Source organism: Syngnathoides biaculeatus, chromosome 11, assembly GCF_019802595.1.
Source record: "Syngnathoides biaculeatus isolate LvHL_M chromosome 11, ASM1980259v1, whole genome shotgun sequence".
Lineage (NCBI taxonomy): Eukaryota > Metazoa > Chordata > Actinopteri > Syngnathiformes > Syngnathidae > Syngnathoides > Syngnathoides biaculeatus.
The window spans coordinates 20,402,182-20,425,880 of NC_084650.1; the positions used below are offsets into that span (position 1 = coordinate 20,402,182).

At 39.8% G+C, this 23,699-nt stretch overlaps 1 protein-coding gene across 1 annotated transcript in view; it reads left to right on the forward strand.

The window, feature by feature from the left end:
- The window catches only part of tenm1 (teneurin transmembrane protein 1), a 138,925-nt gene that overhangs the window by 368 nt on the left and 114,858 nt on the right, over positions 1-23,699 (forward strand). The window contains exons 3-4 of the mRNA XM_061834623.1: positions 5,776-6,019; positions 14,447-14,685. Coding sequence (XP_061690607.1) covers positions 5,901-6,019; positions 14,447-14,685 — 358 coding nt within the window. The 5' untranslated portion in view covers positions 5,776-5,900. The remainder of the gene's footprint in view (positions 1-5,775; positions 6,020-14,446; positions 14,686-23,699) is intronic.

Genomic DNA, 23,699 nt, shown 5'->3' on the forward strand with positions numbered 1-23,699 from the left:
TCTAAAGTTGTGAAACCTGTTATGTTCATCATATTTTGAAAATCAGATTACTAAGATAGCACACAAGCGTGAATGTGTTTCTGAAAAAAAAAAATAATTGGAGAATGCAGGCCCCTGCAGTAAAGCGTTTGAGTGATGCTAAGCTTCTCGTTTTAGAACTCTGCCGCTCCACTCTGGAGGGTTGAACGCCTTCTCCAGGGAAATGCTACTTTCAGAATCACCTGAAGCCTAAACATGATTGTGGAGTTGTTTTTGAAGATGGGGTTACAAACAAGCAATTATACAAAAATGCACGCACATACTGTACACACACACTCACACACACAAGCACACATGCAAAGTAAAACTTGATATGGAAAAGCCAGATGACGCATGGCTGCTAATTATCATACTCTGTATGAAAATTGATTGGGGAAGAGAAGAGGGAGCTGTGCGCCCTCAGCTACCTTATTTGAATTTTCTGGGTTTAATTGGACTGTATGATTGTGTCACTTTGGTAAATGGAGTTCCTGACATTTATCCCCATCTCTGTGAATCAATGGCTGTTTTTATTCTAATTGGTGCTTCTAAGACCCGTGTCATCAATACAATTATCAGTGTTTCTGCCAGCACTATTATTACCAATGTTTTCATCTTCATTGTTATTATTGTTATCACCGCCGTTGTTGCCAGTAAAATCATCTTCTACAATGTCTTTTTCTCCATGATCATTAGCAATATTACTCTCTGTTATCTTGCCAACTTTATTATTTTTATCAATATCATTATTGTTGGTGCCAACTTCATCAGGAAGCAAACAATGAAACGATCCTTTTTCGAAATTACAACGTCTGATGAGATAACGGAAACAATTTATGACATACATTTGATATAACTGGTCAGCGAAAGTAAGATGATTCCTTAAGACAGAACGAGAAGCTACAACAGCCTCTGTTGTTGTTTGAACTTTTTATGGTGATATTTATTTTATTCAAGTACAATACTGGAATTAACTGTATGGCAATTTCCTGTGAGCCAATTAAGAAGAGAGATAAATTAAAACCTGTCCTAGGGGAAATTATTAAGATTTTATTTTTAGAGTGGGACAAGTAATGACGATGATGAATCATTTAAACATCTGCAATACTCGGATTGGTTTGCTAGACAGGCAGGTATGAGAGTCTTGTAGTCAGGCTCTATGATTTTGGTCGTACTTTGCTGCAATAGTGACATTTCACAAATAACCACTGATCAAATGCGAAGTGGTGAGCAGTGAGTTTGCTAGCGTGAGTCGGCCAACATGGCCAGATGTAGTTAGTTGGTTAGTTAGTTAGTATACATACTGTATTTGTGTCCCATAAGGGGAAATTCAATTCCTACTCTAATTTTTCCCTGTGCAGATGTGTCTGTGTTTGTTTCTTGGCAGAAATGACTTGGCTTTAAATGACACATTTTTCCATAAATAGCCACTTTGTGTAGAATTTCAGGTCCACCTACTGCGATCCCCTCTTATTGTGCCTAAATATTAACTGTTACCAGTTCCTTTCCCACCACTACATTCCCAGGTTTTATTGCTTTCTTTCTTTCTTATATCGTATGCCCCTTATATGAGCAAAAGCTGATGATTCCTGGGAAATATCTCATAAGAGACTTTGTGAAGTGTTGCTTCTGGAGGGCTCAGTCCCAGAGGAACCTTAGGGCAAAAATGCTCCACACTGTCACGGATGTCTTCTGAAGCTGTAATGGTCCCTCCCTTAGCCTCTATCTGTTATCCACAGAGTTGAGTTGATGTTTCTGAACTCCAGGCTATCCGGAGAAATGTTGTCCACCCGCTGGCCTACATTGACTGACTTATATGGGTTACTTCTGGAGCAGCACAGCTTGTGGTTGGCGTCTCTTTTTCTCGTAGCTTGAACGTGGAACAGTGGGTTTGAGAACAATGGTTGAGATTGGACTTGAGGACTGTTTCAGATTGTTTGTAGTGATACAATTATACAGTATTTGGGTGGTCAACATGTCTGCCTCGGACTTCAAGTGGTAGTAGTTCAAATCGTCGGTTCTTCCCATGTGGAGTTGGATTTTGAGATCCCCAAAATATCCATGTTAGGTTCATCAAAGACTCTTAATTGTCCACAGATATGAATACTTGTCCAAAGTCAGCCACTATATGCTCCATCTCACCCCCGTGAACCCAATGTGTACAAGAACTTTGGATTGACATACTGATGGATGCATTTCTATATACAAGAATGGCTGGAATTCATATCATAATGTGCTTGACTATATTGTTTTGCGTGCTTGTGCATCCAGCTTTTATTGTTTACCATAACAGGCTTGTACGATTAGAGGCATAATCTAACAACACTAATCGGATATAAAAACTATGCCATATGCATCAACGTAAATTTGTCCTTATGGTCTTAAATTACAATGTAGTTCATTTAGTTGCATATTAGAGGTACATTAATGCCTCTTCCAATTACAATATAGTAACTTTAGCTTTGCTCAGAACTCACAATAAGTCTACAAGTATTTCAGTTGCCATGGTTACGCAGTCATTGTTGTGAATCCATGTTAATCAGCATGTTCAAAGTGCACAATAAAGGAGACTAAAGTGCAATTAATATTAATGCCAAATTGGATAAATGAGAAGCGATATTGTTCCCTTCAACGTTATGGAGTTCATTTATTTAAGAAATGTTAATGAAGATATCGATCCATATTTTCACACTGTACATTACGTGATGAATGAAAAAACATGACACAGCATTAGTTTACAAAAACTGTTCATTGTCCTAAAACAGTTCATTGTTCTGAATAATATCCTCGTACAATTCCCCCAAAAAACAATATTCTACGTAACATTTTATTTAATTTTTCCTCTCCAGATAAGCATGTTTTTCTTAAAAGTATTACAGTTTAAATTCTCAAATCAGCGGCAATACCCACATAGTTTAGTTTCCACTAGCTGACGACCACTGAGTCTGCTATGATACGATTTGGAGTGACAGATTGCATGTATAAAATGTAGAAGGAGAGCAACTGAAAACTATATCAACAATTGTATTCCACTTCCTTTCATTTGTTTAAGTGATGAGTCCTGCTGCTGCATTAGCAAATACCACAATGGCTTGCTGATTACTTTGACTTAAACATCACAAGCTACAAAGATGTGCAATGTAAATGCAAATGTGAATGTTGAGTCTGCAATGGGATAACGCATATTATAGAGGAAAGAATGGAAATGCCAACATGAAACATAATGAAAATGCCCAACTGTACAAAGAAATATCATTATAGGTATGCAGTTGACTAGTGACTTGTCTGGATTCTATTTTCTTAGTTTTATTTTATTATTGTTCGCTTAAGTGTTTATTAATATGTAATGTAGAAGCCTGACATTTGGTGTGTGTATATATATATATATATATATATATATATATATATATATATATATATATATATATATATATATATGGTAGCAGTAGATTTTGTATCAGGGCTCTCAGGACTCAGGATTTGCTGATGAATCAGAGAATTAAGGCTCCAGGTGCATCTTGCTGACACATAATGTAGTAGTCTAAAAATGTTCTTTTGGTTTCCCCCCAAGTGGGCCACATTTGATATTTTGAGTAGGTTCAGACAAAAATAACCTTTGCTTTTACACATCTATTCATCACGTTTGATGAAACTACACCTTGAGTTGATGACACAAAAAGTGTCATTTTGCCAGGTCTTACAGAATAAGCTTTTGGTCAAACTAATGAGCTGATTTAATCTCCTAATTTAATAAAGTGAAAACAACAATTACCAAAGCATAGAAAACATACTAATAAATACTTCCACAAACACTATTTGGCATAAGGTTATAACGCCACACAAAACTGTTAAGCATACTAAAAATACTAAATCGTGTGTGGGTGTGCAATGTGCATCATTGCAGATGGCCACCGCAAGCAATCAACAACTACGGAGGAGGCCTGTTTAGTGAGACTGTACTGGATGTGTCAGTGAAACCATGAAATAAATATGTGCTCTGAGGAATGGGTTCTCACAACTAATGAAAAAAACATTTCATTGTGTCCGTGCACAGAGAATGGAGGCATATTTTATTATGTCATCAAGGAATGCGGCAAAGGCAAACGGTGTGACGAGGGATCAATAACCAGAGCGGTGTCCTTTTAAAGATGACCAAACTGATCGTTTTGGTCAAACATTGTGACATATATCCAGTACATGTACACACACATACGCATACGTACACACTTGTGAAAATAAATTCTTGTCCTCATATCTTAATGTCGATCTTTGCAAGATTTTGAAAAGTTCTTTTTTTTAGTTCATTCACAGCCCCTGTCACAGTTTTGTTGTATATTATGAATGTATTTTAGGCCTAATTTTGAGAATCGGATCCGCCCCACTAGTTGCTGTCTCCTATTTCAAAATAACAATAAAATGGTCAATACATCAACACAGCACAGTACAGTAATTAATAAAAAAAATAATAAAGAATTTTGGAGTTTGAATGGAAAATGATTCCTTTTATTGCATCCATTAAGGATGTGCTCCTTTTTTCTTTACAGAATAAACGGTGTGATCAATGATTATAATAGTTTTAATCAATCTGTTGCTCTTGCGCTATTTCATCTTTTATGAGGAAAACAATACTTAAAGGTACTTACCATTGTCTTCTCAAGAAGATGCTGTTCAGTTTGAGGCTTGGCAAGATTGATTTGTGATTACATACTTGTATTTGCATCCATCTGCTGTAAAACATTTCTTGTTGATGTGTTGTTCACAAATGTTCAAACCGTCATTACATAATTAAAGCAAAGTTACATCAATGTTTAACCACATTCTGAGTTTTCTACTTACTGAAGAGCATGACGATTGTTTACCCACATCTCACTTATGATTAACTTAAGATGAATAAACTTGTTCTTTGGTGGCTTTTTCATGCACTAGTTTTTGTACTGCATAGTTGTAGCAAAAACACCTCTCAGATATCATGTTATGAGCCATTTTTTGGTCAATAGTATCCATTATCTTAAACCGCTTCCGCTGCCTCGCAACAAATATTTCAATGTACTGTATTTCAATGATGCTGCACGGAGTTGGTGTCTAGGGAAAGCTACTCACTTTTTTTTTTTTTTTAGCTGTGGTGTTCATGGAAGCATAGAACAACCACATGGCAAGAGATGTCTCCCTAAACACTGAAAAAGAAAGTCTCAGCGCACGGGATGCGCTTTCATAAAAAAAAACAAACACATGGAACTGCTACTTTAACACATGAAGAACATTACATGAAAATTAGGACAGAAAACACAAAACAAAACATTTCATTTGGTTTAACTGTAATAAGTGTGAGAAGGAAGACTGAAAAGAAGAGGAGGAAGCACGGCGGAGGATGTGAAAAATTATAGCGTTAGAGAATGTTAAATGATGGATTGAAAGAGCTCTAGCTAGACCTCGAGGTTACCTGTGTGAGCGGGTTACAGCTGGCTAGCTCATTCCGCAGAGCTACATATCTCATAATAAACATCATATGGATAGTTGGGCTGGCGGGTGAGGATTAAGTCAGAGCTGTGAGCACTTTAAAGACTCAGTGTTACGGACAGCCAAGGATCTATTTATAGGAAAGTAGGAACGTATCAAAGCAGGAATGGAAAAAGCCAAATGGAAGTCATCAAGTTGATTTATGATGGCTTCACTAGCTACACTTACATTTTGCCACTTGTGATTGCAATTTTTGAAACTGGTTGCTGATAAAATGTTTATTCCATCCTCTCCCCACAGAGTTACCCAGCAGTCCAGGTGGTCAGTTCACATTTCGCCCACTCCCACCACCTCCTCCTCCGCCACACGCCTGCACCTGCGCCCGCCCGGCACCCTACGCCCAAGTCAGCCTGCAGAGGAAGACCATGCCGACCCGTTGTCAAGCCAGCCAAGGGGTCCAGGGCGCAGACACCAGTTCGAGTACGGACCAGGCACAGCTTCATGACAGCTGGGTGCTGAACAGCAACATTCCCCTGGAGACCAGGTAAAGAAGTGCAACAAATTCTAACAAAGACAATGAAAAAGATGAGTAACAATTTGAAAAATTCCAAAATACTGATCTGTGGATTTATCTTTTCACATTTTGTTTTTTAAACACAACTATTGAAATGAGAATTTGCCAACCTTCATGAATTCTGTGGAGATCAATTAGGGACAACAGTAGAACTTTATTTGGATGTTTTGAACATCCACCCAAATTAAAAAAAAAAAAAAAAAAGTGGAACAGCACAGATGCCTCATGAGTAATATTACATGACTTTGCACACCATCAAAGCCATTGTGACTCTTTCAGGATTTTCCACTAGATTTTCTCACCACACCTCTGTAGATCCACCAGGGGATGATTATGAGTTAAGACGTCCCAAAACAAAATCCAGTATCCAGCACAAATCCTCTTTTTGGGAACAGATTGAAATTCCACCTTCAGTGGTGGAACCTGAAAACATACTGTACCTTCTAATTCTCAGAGACTGAGCCTCTACACTTTCATCCCATCAAACAGAATTAAATATTTTCCGGCTGCATAAGTAATAATTGATCAGAGAATAATTCCACAGATTCTCCTTTATGAGGCTGATTTTGACAGGAAGCAGAAAGGTGCAAAAGAATATGTTTGCATGTTTAATGAGACCTCAGGGTGGCGGCTCAATTCCGGCATTATGAGGATGAGATTGGCAAACTACCGTGCCGGAATGGGTGGTTTTAATAAGTCATGCATCAGACCATAATTAGATCTTATCTAATTTAAAGGAAAGGGATAGAAAATTAGAACATATGACAATTTGAATTAATCCTCATGCATGATGACAGTGTAATAGTTTCTCTGCTCTTTGGAGACTTGAAGGAAAGAGTGCATAATGACACACAGCATTATGCAACATGATGATACATACCATTGTTTTGTTTTATTTTAATTAATATCATTGTATGGGATAGGTTTTCATTGTGGTTAGACTTTGATATAAAAGGACTCTGCTTCACACAAAAGAAATAGATTTAAACACATAGGTTGAAATGAGTCAGATGTTTTCAATCAGTGATGTCCAAACCACAAATATAAATGTGAGTCATGATCGAGCGAATAGTTAGTTTTATTCTTAGTTGTTAAAGTATTTCATAAAGACATATAATAATCATCATATTGCATATTTGGCCGTCATGTCACAATGTAGAGGACATAAATAAAGCTTGTATTTTAGTAAATGTATTAAAATTCTTATCTCGATGCTCCCTCACATTGAGAGACACAATGGTTATCAAATTATTTTTTATGGTCTGTTTTTTTTTTTTTTTTTGCCCCCTGCCTCCTATCAGATCATTTTTGCAATTGAGATTAAAGGATTATTAAGTATCAAAGTTGCCATGACCGCGCATGCCGGTAGAATTTTAAAGGATGTTATTACTTTGATGAAAATGGCAAGAAATTGCCTGTCTTGTCAAGAACTGCACCATTTTCGTTCCTACGTATCTGATGAATTGTTGAGTTGTATTGGAATACATCGATCGGATGTCTGACGAGATTAAGCATTTTTGAAGTGTGCATTGATTTCCTTTTCAGATGCAAAGTTTCAGGAGTGGCCAGCCTGTCTAGGCACACAGATATGGATAGTCAGTCTTTTGGGTCTCACGCTGGGATGAATAACAAATGTTTTGACTATAAAACATAGAGTGATGCCTTGGCATTTTCTCCTTCTTATCACCAAAACATGATACAGCCATCTTCTCCAGACTGTATTTGCATGAATCTGCCTTTTAAATAGCCTTGGGTCAGTAGACTTCAACCTCAAGAAGAGCGAGGCCTCTCATTTACTTCCTTTCTCGGGGGAAATTTGCTCCCCAGTATGAATTTCGAGCTTCCTGAACATTGCCCCTAGATATTGTCTGAGATGATCAAGCGCAGTGAGGTGGGAAGATTGTGAAACATTTCAAAAGTAACACACATGAAGATTTTGAAACCGTGTGGTTTTTCATACAGATCACCAGTCTCTGTTTTTGAGCGAATCCTTTCTCAGAAAAAAAAAGCCCAAAACAGACGAAGCAAAGTGGCTCCGACCTGTGGATTGTCCCCAAAGCAGTGATATGTCCACCTGCATCTGTCATCTCTTTGTGTATGCTTATTTTCTGCAGGCTGTGCGTCTATGTATGTCCCAAGTTTATCTGATTTTAGACTTGAACTAGCATTGACCCTTTGGGTGTGCAAAAGCTTCGTGTGCGCCCTCTGTGTCCCCCATCTGACTTCCACCCTTCAACCAATTCTGGATGGGTGGATGAGCAAAGCTTTGGGGGCCGGCAGTTAAGGATGAATGTCAATTGTCTTGTGTTTACCTGCCAAATTATATGAAGGGTCTTTGACAGCCTTATAGCGCGTTCCTAACATAAATGAATGTGGTTTGTTTTTACGGGTAAATAATTTTTCTTATTAGTGTAAATAAATGAATAAATAACACATGCTTTCCCTTTTGAATAATTTTCACTGCCTTCTTTTTTTATTTGTAATGTTCCTGTAATTAGCTTTCTGTCTAGATGAAATGACAAGATTTTACGTCTGATATTTGAGATTTCTCAGATCTGGATCAGAAAATGGACAGATGGATGCATGGATCCATCATATTTTGTCTGGAACGACATAACGTCTTGTAGTTTGACATAATACATGAATTCACAATTAGGCCCTACGATAGTCCTCCGACACAAAATGAAAAGTCCATGATGTTTGACTTTTTTTTTTCTTCTTCCAGGTAGTGTTCTATAACAACACTACCACTCTGAAAGTGCTCCTTGACGTTGAATATTAGGACTGCGCATTGTGACTTATTGTGCGTCGCCTCCCCTGCTTGTCGTTGTCAACATACTGTCATGAACCTCTGTTACAGGGGCAGAACCAAATGCAAGACTTCGAGGCAGAGGCATAATGTTCAATGTAGTTTATTCCGTAATCTGGGTCATAAAAGGTGTAGCAGCCTGACGAGGAAGAGGTACAGAAACGCTAGGCTTGGCGGGATCCTAAAGACAGGCAGCAAGGTCCGATGACTATGGGGCAAACTAAAAACTCAACAAGACAGAATCAAACTAAAAGGCAAAGAATCGCTGTTACCCTAACTTACGCAGAGGTGCGGAGAGTCCCACAGGCAGTGAATGCAACTCACTAACAAAAGGCAACAAACTGGCAAATGCCAGTGACAAAAACTCCATCTTAAATGCCTGTCTAATTACAGTCCCAATGTGAAACAGCTGTGAGCGGTGACAGGTGTCACCACCCAGAGCAGTGGCGTGGCCATGCCCCTCTTGGTGGTGGCCAAGGCTTCCTCATGACACATACAGTATTTGATGGCCTTTGTCAACCAATGTTTACCAAACCTTTAAATCATTATTCAACAAAACCCTGACATGTTTACATGCAAATGTGAGTGCTAGCACTAGCTTACTTAGCTAAATTTTGTTGCATGCTTGTAAGTCGTATTTTTTAAAAGTATGTGAATGGATAGCCCAAGTCCTCTCCCAAGCAGTCGAGGACATTATAACATTTTTCACTCCTTGTGTTCTTTTTTTCCCCCCACCATTTTCGCGGCGATGTTGTCACCATGGAAACAGTTGTATTTGGTTCTGGTGAAAGGTGACACGTTTTCTGGTCACACCTCGTTGATAGGGTTTGATTTGACAAGTAATGGTAAAAGGCGGGTTGTCGTGGTATTGGAAAACATGTCGTGTAGTTTTGCTACCGTCTGACTGATATATGGCAAGATTTTATAGCAGTAGTCTGACATCGTGCAATCGCGAAGGACCAAATTTATCTTGTAGTTTGATTCAGCCACTTCAGAATAATTGTGATAGATTTTCAGCTATCATCATGGCACAAATCCTTCAGGCAGACACATATTTTTAACCTTTGAAAACCTCTACTTTTCAGCGTGACCTTGCATTTTTACTGAAATGATTATTTTACATTTCTTGCAAAAATAGCATAATTTGCCAACATATGAAGGATGGAATAGAGTGGCCTATGTTGCAGCCTGGTGTCCTTCAATGCGATGGTTCCACTGTCTGGCTTGACTTTAATGACCTGTCCTCCGAGGAGCCTTCGGAGACCCAGCAGCGGCCAATGACCTCACACCCTCTATCGCTTGAAGAAAACACAGTCAGGCAAAACTGTCTGCATTGCACGCCGTCAACTAGTATTAATGTTGATACACCGTATAACCTCGGCCAATGGAGGAGGATATTTTTTTAACAAAAGAAAATACATAAATTTTGCAAAAAATAAAATGAGGTTTTGCATTAGTATCTCCGTCACCAACATATTTACTGTAGTTTACTTTCAAATTGGAGTTGAGTAAAAGAACATGCAAAAGCTGTTTGTACTGTACTTCATATTTGTCTGCCAAGATCCATTTCCTTAGATTCACGTTTCCCCAGCTCACACTTTGGCTTGTCGTCCTTCCCCCCAGTTTCCCCCAAAAATATAGTCAGTGAACAGATTCATTGTACCTCATTTTATCCTGATCTGTTCTCCTAGGCCTTCTTATGAAACAATCTTTGGTAATGGACTCTAGCGATGAAATCCTATGCAAATTTCTCATGAAAGTTATGAGGGGTTCCTCAATTTACAACAGTTTAGTCCCTACGGCAGTGACATGACCTTGATTTGTACGTAAGCAACAAGTAAAGTTATAAAAAGGTTAATTACGAGCTATTCGTAGCCTTGAAACATTGGATTATCACGACTGTCAGTACTTTCAAAATATTTCTAATAAATGTTTACGAAAGAAATACAGAAACATGCCTAGATAACTTTTACTTTCTGAAATCAAGCCAGCAGTGATATAATTTGCTGAGAGCATTCATTGCTGTACAAATTTCAGGTGAATTATGATTGTTGTCCCCGTCCTTTTCCTGAATTGTCTGCGTGAAGGGTAATTATCTTGGATTAATTTTCCATCAGCTGTCCTATAAAAAGTGAAATACTCCCACACTTTTGCCCTTGCCTTCTTTGTAGGTGAAAAACATCATCACCCGGGTTTCCTAGCACCAGTGCTAGCACAAACCCAAGTAAAAACAAAGCATGGCGCCATCAACTTCTTGTGTCTGAGTCTGAATCTACCTTCTTTGTTTTTCTATGGCTTGCGTTTTCGTTTCCATCTTTGACGTTACTATGAGCTATGAACTATGGGGGAAGCCAAAAAACAACTGCTGTTCTCACAAACGTCACATAACAGTAGAATTAATGATAATTAAAACATAAAAAAAAATATCATTAGTAGTAAACCATTTCATACCAAAGCTGCTGTTGATGTTGCAGCAAAAAAGATTAAATCTGATCAAGATAAAAATTATTTTTAGCGACATGGTGTGCAACTGGTTAGCACATCTGCCTCACATTTCTCAGGACCGGGGTTCAAATCCAGATCTTGGCCCTGTGGAGTTTGCATGTTGTCCCTGTGACTGTGTGGGTTTTCTCCGGGTGCTCTGTTTACTTCCTATATCCCCAAAACTTCCAGGGTAAGGTTGATTGCCTATACCGTGAATGTGAGTGTTAATGGTTGTTTGTTTATATGTGCCCTGCGATTGGCTGACGGCCAGTTCAGGGTGTACCCCGCCGCTCACCTGAAGATAGCTGGCATAGGCTCAAGCACTCCTGCGACCATTGTGAGGATAAGCAGTACAGAAAAAGAGATGAATGTGATTGTTTATAGTCAACTAACCAATTGATGTCTGTATTTTACTAGTCACATATTCCTCCAATTCCTCCCAATCTTGAATTTCTTATGCCACTAAATATAGAATACAAAAGGAATCCCAAGGTTGAGGTCCCAGATTTATTTCATAATGGAAACTATTAAGATCTATATTTCATGCAGTATTGGTTGTAATTTAAGAGATGTCTTTGATCAAAAGCGCACACACACACACACATTTTTATTTATATATATATAATATATATATATATGCTGTCAAAGCTGTGGGTGATAAAAGATTTAAAGATCTTCAAAGCAGGGTTGATGTAGAACATGCATCTATGAATTCTTAGCTTTCCTTTATCCGTTATTAAAAAAAAAAAAAAAAAGTCCCCTACCTTAGACGTGAGCCCTTTTAAGGAGTTACGCTCAAGCCTTCTCCTCAGTGAGAATCCAACTGAGAGCAGATTTGCAGTCAAAATGTGACTCGGATACTCAATACCTGGGAAAATATGACACATTTGCTTTTCTTTTTTTATGACATACTCGACTGCCGTCCTACATTTGCCGCACAATAACCGCGGTTGTTTCCAGTTTCATGTTACAGTCTCATTTGTAAGGACACAAACATTGGTCCCAAAGGTGGCGGGGAGTTTGTGGGACACCGACTTTACATCTCAAAACAACAGAAACTCATGAATAAGGTCTCAGTGTTAAGATAATATTTTGCCAGCTATTCTAGCTACATCTGTGCAAAGTTTAGGATTATGTCAGCATCCTTTCAGACTGGCAAAACGATCCCATTGTAATGGACATACACATAAAACATCTAATGCACATCTAATGAATGTTGAGAGTTGAAACAAAAAGCTTTACAGAGAAAATACTGCTTGATTTTATTTGACTGGTCAGCCGCAGCTAACTGCAGGGCACGCTGACAAATAATCATTCAAACTCACGTTCACTCTTGTGGGCAATTTCCAGTCTTCAATCAACCTAACCTGCAAGTTTTTGCAATGTGGGAGGGAAAACTATTCTTCTTCTTTTTCAAAAAGGCTTGTCCTGTTAGGGGTCGCCACAGCGTGTCATCTAAGCCTATCTCATGCATTTTCCTTTCGAACACCCACTGTCCTCATGTCCTCCCTCACAACATCCATCTTTTGCCTTCCAGCTCCATCCTCATCACCCTTCTACCAACATACTCACTCTCTCGCCTCTGAACATGTCCAAACCATTGAAGTCTGCTCTCTCTAACCTTGTCTCCAAAACATCCAACTTTGGCTGTCCCTCCAATGAGCTAATTTCTAATCCTATCCTATCTTTTCACGCCAAGCGAGAACCTCAGCATCTTCATTTCTGCCACCTTCAGTTCTGCTTGCTGTTGTTTCTTCAGAGCCACCGTCTCTAATCCATACATGATGGCCAGCCTCACCACTGTTTTATAAACTTTGCCCTTCATCCTGGTGGATACTCTTTTGTCACATAGAACACCAGACACCTTCCGCCAACTGTTCCACGCCGCTTGGACCTGTTTCTTCACTTCCTTACCACACTCTCCATTGCTCTGTATTGTTCCCCCCAAGTATTTGAAGTCAGCCACGTTTGCTCTCTCTTCTCCCTGGACATTCACTTTTCCTCCTCCGCCCCTCTCATTCACGCACATATATTCTGTTTTACTTGGGCAAATCGTCATTCCTCTCCTTTCTAGTGCATACCTCCATCTTTAAACTGTTCCTCCACCTGAAACTACAGTAACTGGAGAAAACCCACCGAACCACATTAGGAGGTCATTAAAACCCCACACAAGGACGCAGCTAAGATTTGAACCCAGACTTTAGAACGCTGAGGTAATAGTGCCAACCAAGTGTTGCCATAAATGACACATACACGTATGAGGCAGAAGAATACCACACTGCAAACTACAACCAGCATTCAAATCAATGTGAGATTAGTAACACTTTCACAGGTTACATTTTATTTGTACAGTGCCATATGCTTAAATTACAGTAAATACAAACAGACATGGTATTTGCAAGCCAAACCCCTTCATTTCCACTCATCTCTATACATACACTGCCCTAACTATCCTTGGTGATGAAGCCAATTGGATGACAAGCAAAATGTCCATGACAGCCAGAACTGTCCATTTGCGATCGATTCAAAGCCCAGAGAATGAAATACAAGGATGAATGTAAACACTTCCAGGCACGCTTCCTCAAAACTGTATAGCTTCACTGTTCTTTGGTTAGTATATCAACAACTCCAGTTCATTTATGTCCCATACCCCTTTCTTGTACATTATACCCAGTGTACACGTGTATTGTCTATCCTGCTATAGAGTAACAGAAATGTGTGTTTTTAGTAGGTGCGAGCCTACTTCCGTGTGTTTCTTACATTCTGCAAGGGAATCCGTTGTAATATAATGTACATCTTCAGCCCACTCGTGCAGCAATCTTAATTACCACCCTAGGTAGATCTGATAAAAATCTGTCAGTGACAGATGCTATCGATGCAGAGCTTAATGTCACAACGTCATCAGTATCAAAGATAAAACCAAGGAGAAGAGGTCAATTAAATACAAGGGTTTTTTTTAATTTTCATTATTATTGAAGCGTTTAAAGAAATGCTTTATGCATTGTGTAAACACCTAGCTGGTACTTGTGTATCAATGGAGCTTCAGTGAGTATTTACAGTTGTATTATTTGAAACAAATACCACATTGTGTTTCTCTACTCTAGACACTTCCTATTCAAGCAAGGCTCAGGCTCATCAGCTCTGCTGTCAGGTGCAGGGCAAGGTTACCCCTTGACCTCTGGGACAGTGTACTCGCCTCCCCCCAGGCCCCTGCCTCGCAGCAGTGTGACCAGACCACTGTTTACCTTCAACAAGCCTCATCGTTGCTGCAACTGGAAGTGCACAGCATTATCTGCATCACTTCTGACTCTTACCCTGGCTCTGCTCCTCACGTATGTCATTGGTGAGTTCCTCTTCTCTTTGGCAACAATTTTTACTTCATCTCTAACAAGCATGTGTTTGAAGGATTTCGAGCAGTGGATATATTTTATTTTGAGCTGCATCCAGATTCAGATTAACATCAGATTATTTGTACCCTTTGGGAAAAAAAAATAATAGGACTTTTCTACATTTTAATTAATTTTACAGAAACCAAAATACACATCACATTTTTTATATATTTTCCAAATTCATTCTTTTAAAAGTATGATCACAATGATGATGATGTCGATGATGAGAATGAGGCATTATGGAACAACATTCACGCTTATTAGGTTGAGAGGAATGAGTTCTCTTGGTGTTGTTGTGTTCTTTTATTTTTTACATTTATTTCAAATCCAATCGCCAAAAGGAGCCATTCGAATACGAAATAAAATTGAAATATAATCAATGCAAACTACCACAAAGGCAATTAAACACAACCAGAATGTTGTCGCAATAACATGTGCAAAATGGATTTAAACACAGCAAATAATGTATTCAGAATCTGTGGGAAATTCTAAATTGCATCGGAGTCATTGGACCAACGCGCACAAAATTGGTAATTATTCCATGATGAATAGACACAGGAATTCAGTTGTAAAATGTTAACTCCCACAGTTCTCTCTCTTCTCTCTCTCTCTCACACACATTGAAAACCACATGACCATGACTCATCCTGAATCTTAGGTCCTGCGTGAAGGTTCGGTTCAACAAGGAGCCCATAAAAATTCCAAACATACCAAAATACATCTCAGCAGCCACGTGATATCATTCTCCAGAAAGAATATAATTTGTGTATATAGTAGTAAATGAAACTGTACAAAAAACTGTATCATAGAGGGCAGCTTTGACCCCAGCCCATGGTCTCCAACTGCATATATCCCGGCTCTCCACCCATTCAATCCCTTCAAGTGGTGTTGCTCAAAAGTCATACTCAGGATGTCAGGGGTGGTTGGGGGGGGTTCACATTAATCACACACAGGCAAAGCCATGCAGATTAATCCCCTGGTTGAACCATGCTATCCCATTAATGTCCCAGACCTGGTAATTAGTGCATTAGTGAGGACTGTGAGTGATGACTAGCAGACAACATAACCTTTTAATTGGTGTCATGCTCCATTCCTGCTTGGCAATGATTGATCTCCATGTTGCCATTACCATGGCAACTACATTTAGAAAGATAGGACATAAGTAAAGATTTTGAAAATACAAGATCAAAGTGGTCGCGTCGTAATGTCTTTGTTAAAGGTTGAGAAAGGGGCCACCATGATTCGGTCTGCTCGTTACATAATTATTCCATAATTTCAATCAATTACTCAACAATGAGTCAATGATGGTCCAATGGTACAACAGCCTGCCTTTGGTGCAGGCAGCGTGGGTTCAGTTCCCACTCACTGACGCTGTCTGTATTTGTGCCCTGTGACTGACTGGTGGACAGTTCAGGGTGTAGTCTGCCTTTCCCCCGAACTTAGGTGGGATAGGCTCCACCACTCCCATAACCCCTGTGAGGATAAGTGGCTTGGAAAGTGGATGGATGGATAACCAATGGGATCAGAAATTAAGTTGGGTGCAAAAATGTGAAACAGCACAGAGAAGCTCTCCACAGGAGGTGCTTGGCTCTTAGACAACTCTTCTGGTATTCTTTGTACTCCTCCATCAGAAAGCTTGCGAGGTGCACCTGATCGAGGCAAATTTATGTTGGTATGATTTTTTTTTTTTTCCACCAACATATTATGGCCCCAACTGTGCTCACTGGAACGTTCATAAGCTTAGCTATGCACTTGTAACCAATGCCATCATTATGTTTTTGCAACAATTACTTTGCACTTCCTTTGCATTTCATATATTGCTGTTTGATTATTGACCAATTCCAGGTGTTGTCTTGGCTTCCCATGTGTTTTTACCCCTCCCTTTCTTCATGTGTTCAAGGCATTTTCCCTGTGTCATTTCTTAGTTTTATACAACTTAATTTCTTATCTTATTTATTAGACTTTCTTTAAATGTCAGAAATACTTCTTCCCGGCATTTGGTAAAATTTTCAGCTCAATAGCACCTTTGGATATATATTTAGTGAGAAAAATAGTGAGGCGTTAAATACGTAGTTTTACAGCCACGCTCTATACAAACTTGTATAACCAGTTGGGGTGACAGCATCTCACTCGTCACCCACACTCGCCACATTTTAAAAACTTAGATACCCTCCCTTAAATATTGCTGTATATCTTTGTCACTGCTACATGAAATATATTGCATAATGTATTATATACAGTAATTATACAGTCAAAAAATATTACATACTGTACTTGCTTTACTGTGGAAGTTGGCGTTTGGACGAGTGGCATGAATCCAGCCTCATGGAACTGTTGGAAAGCATCCATTTTCTTTACCCCAAGGTAAGCTTGAGGATATCCCAGATAATTTAGCCAACAACCATTCAAGTTTAAAGCCCGGGTGTCATCCCTATAAACATTCTAAAATAGATACTGTAATGAAAAATCCATATAACAGTATTCACTTCAATGTCTATACAGAAAAAAAAAAGTGAGCGGAGAGCGCGTCATCCATGCACAAAGTTGCGCAATTGAATGTCCTCCGACATCCAAGTGCTCGCCATATTAATCGCGTCATCTGTCCGTGACGTCATCGTCACTTCCGCCGTTAAAAACGCGCAGTGCCTGCTACTACGGAAGCCGAACAACAGAGATATTCGCATTTTTCCGACGCCCCTTCTGACACCGATGTTCTTTTCGAAAAGGAGAACACCATACAACCGAGTGAAGTTACCGGGGCAATATTACATTATTGTTTCAAGCCGTCAGGGTGATATTACACTATTGTTTCGAGCCATATTCAGATGATATCCGATCACTGCCAAACCACATCCCGTCCGATCCACTCCTGCGGCAGAGATGAGCCATCGCGGCTCATCGCAGCCAGCCGGTGTGGCTTATGACAGAGCCGAGCAGTGCTGCTTTAGTCACAGTCGAGCCGGAGCGCTTTATGCGAGCACGCGACTGAGTAACGCATTCTCGGCTGGGTTCTTCAGAGCCGCCCCTGTCGCAAAGCCCGACGCGCAGCCTTCGCAGAAGCTGTGACCGCCGAACGCGGCGCCTCAGCCGGTGTGGCTGAGTTTCGGTGCCCGTGGTGGCATATAAGGAGGAGGTGTTGCTGAGCTATGCAGCTTTTAGGGTTATGTTCCAAGTCACCACAGTACTCGATGAACACTATCGAGACATTGTTGGCTGGGCGACGCGCACATCGACTCATTTCATACGCAGATCTTTTGTTACGTTATGAGAGAGACCGATTACGTGGTCCGCCCCACACTATTATTTTTTTTTAGTAGCTGTATGCGCACATCAACACATTTCATACGCGGATCTTTTGCTACGTTATGAGAGAGACCGATTACGTGGTCCGCCCCAAACTATTTTTTTTTTTTTTTTTGGAGCTGTATACACACCTACCTGTTATTTGGAACCCACAAAGCTCTCGTCCTCTGCAACCGTGCAATCCGTTTTTCACAACGAACAGGGTCTCTTTCAAACTTATGAAGGGTAATTCCATTCTCCCAAGTGTTCAAGCAATGTCCAGCAATGCAATGAGCCGGCATTTTGGCTTAGACGAAGGAACAAGGCGCTACCTTCCCGGAGGTAAAACTAATGGAAATAAACGAGTCCACAAGGGGGCCCCTCTGTCCTGTACGTCACGTCCTGCTTCTTCTCTAAAACAAATCCCTCGAGAGGATTTTCATGGCGGGAGTTACAAAAAGCTGTATACGTTAAAATCATGTTTTGTGGTGAAAAAACACATGGGACCATATTGGCTGTGAGTTTTTCATTAATAATATACCAGAAATCATCCGTTTGACGACACTTGAGGTTTAAGGACAATTTAGTCTTCGATTAAACTAATAAACAGGTTTTTGGAACATAGGAGGAAGTTGAGCACCTGTAGAAAACCCAAACAAGCGTGAGTAGAGTAGAATATGCAAACTCCACTTAGGAAGCGTGGAGCCCGTACTCAGAACACCAACCTCAGAACTGTGGGGTGGATCATCTAATCACTCATTGTCTGTGCCAAGCTGTAAATCCTTAGAATGAAAAAAGTAGGCTGGACACAATTGAGCAAAATTAAAATTACATGAGTCATTGAAGCAATGTGTGTGATGTTATAATGTATGACTTAATTAGTTTGGAGAAAGAATAAACCAGCCATTAACGAAGCAATAATATTCCAGTATATTTCTGATTAAGGTGTCCAATTTGAGAGTGAATGGGGACAACATGTGAATGCAGATATTACTGTTTTGAAGTTATTGTGGCAGACGCCCCATGTTTTCAGTAGGTGACACAGTGTTCCCCTCTGTCTTTAGTACCCTCTGTCTCTCCTCGCAGACCCCCACAGTGCTGCAGAGACTGTGAATTGCTTTGTTAATTTCTTCATTTCCCAGTACACCTCCATCCTGCGGAGTGAACTTGTTATTAAGCACAGCACGACCATCAGATACGAGGAGCGGGCGTTATGATGGGGCATTTGAGGAGAGCTAGAGGACAGGTTCAGATTGAATCTATAATCTTGAAGGATAGATGTGATGACACCGCCACCACTCACTCATTTTATTGTTTAAGCCCCATTTGAGTTGTGCCTCTGTAAAACCTTGATGCCCTTTTGTGTCAGAAAAGCCAATCAGGGGATGCCGCGCCTCACTTCATTCCACAAAACTAATTTCACAATCAAACAATTTGCTGTTCTATATTATACGGAATCAAATTTTACCAGGGGTTGGGATGTGACGTTGTATAAAAGAAAATCGTCTGTGAATTAGTTCAGCAATTCCTCACTGTGATCAAATAATCTTGTAATGCATTCCAGGTACAGTCACCACCAAATATAATGGTCACAATCTATTGTGTTGGGTTGATTTTTGTGTAGAGTGGGACATAGTGACAAAGGGCACCAGTTAGTTAGATTGAAAAGATAAATCACCCACCAGTTCATTTAAGGTAATTATTAAAACACAAATTTAGATAAATATATGTTTGCTGTTTAATGGCAGTGTAAAATGTCAGTGGTGCTTCCAAACATAAACATTATTCCCAGAGGTCAAACTAAGTCCATTGTCCAATTTTATAAGGTGTCTGTGTGTGTTTGTGTGTGCAGTCATAAATATCACCTTTTATTGAGTTTACTTGCCAAGAATGTATGTATCTTTACTTGGTCTACTTGGTTAACTTTGCTGTGATACAGTTAGTTAACTTGAGGACCATACCATGACTTTTTTGTGACCTCATTAAAATGAAAGAAATGCATCTACTTTCTGAGCTCCTTATCCTCACGAGGGTTCCGATAGTGCTGGCGCCCATCCCAGCTATTATTGGGCACGAAGCAGGGTACGCCATGAACTGGTTGCCAGGCAATCGCAGGGCACATAGAGACAGACAACATTCGCACTCACAATCACACCGAGCGGCAATTCAGACCCCATCCCTCACCAAACAAAAAATGCTTCTTGTTTTCATCCATCTATCCATCCATTTTCTTTGCCGCTTATCCTCACGAGAGGCGCAGGAGTGTTGGAGCCTGTCCCAGCTGTCAATGGGCAGGAGGCGGGGTACACCCTGAACTAGTTGCCAGCCAATCGCAGGGCACATAGACACACAACATTGACACTCACAATCACACCTATGGGCAATTTGACCCCCACCCCCCCAAACACACACACACAAAATGTTTTTTGTTTTCATGTTCGTATTAAAAAAAAAGCACTGTGTTGTAAAATATAAACATGTAAGTTGGACCTCTTGTAAATCGAGAAAGTATAATATAGTGTAAGTAGGCCTAGACTTTCCCAAATCCCCAAGCTTCTTCTTTCTTATCTTGAATTATGGTAAGTACTCTTTGTTATTAACCACTGGGTTAATACATTAATAAGTTGCAGCCGTGTCCTGAGGCACATGCCAGCATAAGGCCCATTAACATCTACACTAATTCCCTCATTACACATTTGACCTGGAAGATATTTCCTCCGAAACAAACTTAAGTCTTAAAATAGGTAGGTCGTGGGTTGCAAATGCTTCCTCCTCAAGGTCATTTTACACAGCTAAATAAAGAATCGATGCAGACTAATAGAGGACAATGGGTTGGAGAGAGTGAAAAATAAAATGGAATTTTAGCAGGTGCAAATAATGATTACAAATTGGTGATGCATCTTATTTTGCGAGGATCATAAATCACTCTAGATAGCCCAGATGTAACACTCATAGCTAGCTTATCTGACACATGTGACAGCTCAAGAGGTAATAAACAGTGGCGTGGCTTTGTCTGATATCTCCTCCTGTACAGTATTTGGTCGATAGCTCCAGTGTTAGGAAATAACCAATTGGTGCGCATGTAACCGGGTCAGTCTATGTATTGAATTAGGTGTCTGTATAATTATGCAAAATCTATTAGCGCCTGACGAGAAAATGACTCCCGATCCTGTGTAAACTTAGCTTGATGCTCCTCCTATGTAATATGCTTCTTCTTTTGTGGTTCCCACTATAAATGCTTTTGCCCTGTTGTACAGTCTTTTGTCAAATGTTAATCCTGAACCATCCTCACGGTTCTATTTGTTATGCATCTTTTATTCTCAATGTTCTTGTCACGTCTTTTCCTGTCACATAGTGGGTATTTGTCAGTCGAGTGAGGTATAAAAAGGAAAGTTTTCTGACAGTTGAGGATCACATGCATGACGCTGTGACAAGCACGACTGACTTCCGGATTGCCGATCTGTATTTTCTTTCTGTAGGATCTCGAGCGGACAGTGTATATTTATGCAGAGGTTTTTTCTGTTATTCCGTCGGGTATGTTTTGTGAAATTTGTTAGGTATTTTACCGTGTAGTCCGGGCTGCCCTTTTGTATAATCTTCCTCTGGGAGAGCAGCTCGAGTGGACAGTCTAAATTTATACGGAGGATTTTCCGTTATTCCGTTAGAGTAAAAGGAGATCGTCTCCAAAAAGGTCCCTGCGTCACCTCTTCCTTGAAATCCGACACAACGTAGAAGACCAGCGGTCACACTCGTGCAACATTGTGTGGATTGTGGCTCAAATAATGCACATTCAAGTTTTGGGGAGGAAGAAGGAAACCATTTGCTTTCTATAACTGGCTATCTAATACGAATACATCCTCTGCATGCGTACAATACATTTCTTCACACTCAAGGGACATATTGTTTTTTTTTTGTAGAGATCCAGATGAAGTGCACTGTGAGTTTGAAGGCATGGATATAACACTCACACCAGGACGGCTCAAAACCTCAAAGCAATTAATCTAGTGAGCACGTTCATTAGATTGTGGCAACATTATACTGTACAGTAATAACTGCAGTTGAGTGAAGTGTCACAGTGGGGTTGTGATTATGTACAATATATTCTTCTGTTTTAATCTGCATTGTTCATCGGTTATGGGCCTATACTTTTTTTTCCCCCAAGTAATCTTTCATGTTGGTTTTCATGGTATGCTTACTTTATGTCATGGCCTCACATGTGGGAAAGGAGAGTCATGGTCGCAGACATACTTTTCTGCGGTTTATTGAATGCCAGGAAAAGCAGTAAAACACATGCTGTATACAAAGAGCGCACTTACGCAGGAGCTTACGAGAGCTCTCCCCCATACACTCACACAAAGACTCGTCAACATCACAAGTCAGCCCACCAGGGCCTGGATGAATCATGCATGAATACATGTGCTGCAGCTTTGAATATGGTTTGAAAAAAAAAACAGCAACAAGGAACTTGTGTTTTTGAGCTTTGTGAGTCCAATTGTATTTTGGTGCCCATTGCCTATTGAATGTTTGAGATGATGACGATGACATGATGTGTTTGTGGCTGCATGTATGGCTTTGTGTGGTTTACGTGTGTGTGTGTGCTACCTTCTTTCAGCCAGCTGTTTCATGGCTCATTGGGGTTCGTATTGATTGGTCCAGTTTCTCTTTGTTTTCACTCTTCTATTTTGGTCATCTGATGCAGCTCTAAGAAGCCCACTGGCCTTTGCTAAAGCAGTTCTAACTGCTACAGGAGCCGGCGATAAAATTGCTTTTAAAAGTCTAGACAGGCTGCGGTCAGAAGACTTTGAATGGAAAGCGAGTCCTTTGTCAAAATGTCTCCAGAAGGGCAGAGACATTGCAATAAAATTCAATGATTCCAAAGTTCACCTGACAAGCATACATACTGTATGTTCACACACACATGCACATTGGTTTATTCATGATTTTTCTTTCATATCTTATCAAAAAATGTACACATTTCACTTATTTTGATTTTGAAAGATTTGTGGAAGGCCCTTTTGCGTTGATCCATAATTGAAAATGGTTTGCGATGAGTGGTGAATATCTTCCACAGAACCCTGACCATAATCCGTTAAATACATTTGGTATGAACTAAAATGAAGGTTGTCATCCAAGCAGTCCCCAAAATCAATGATTTCTGATCTCGCAAATCTATTTCTCAATGAACAATAATCCCGAGAAACTTTCCAAAATTGTAAATGCAACTCTAAATGCCGAAGGAAGAAAAGCCAACATTACATCAACTGCTATTGCCATTTATTTTTGGTAATACAGTTGGCTATATAATGTATGCAGTGTGTCACTGGTTGTCTTTTTTGTCGTGGTCGTTGATGATCGCCAGAGGGGATTGTAACGTGGCACCTGTCCCGGCTTTACTTAATCTTGCACGTCTGTAACATAACTCATCTTTCAGATTATTCAGACACTAATTGGGAGGTAAAGATAGAGTGAGCGGCAGCTGTGACAATGACATGTAGGTCAGTGACTAGTCTGTTTACCTTGACCAACTCTGACGACAAATTGTTTCTTTCTCTTTTTAGCACCACAAGTGTGAAATGTAATTAGCATTATTGAGTGTAAAATTATTTCTATCTTAGAGACACACGTACTAGACATTAAACAGCAGAATATACTTGTATTGACTATGATGTGTATGGGGAAAAAAAAA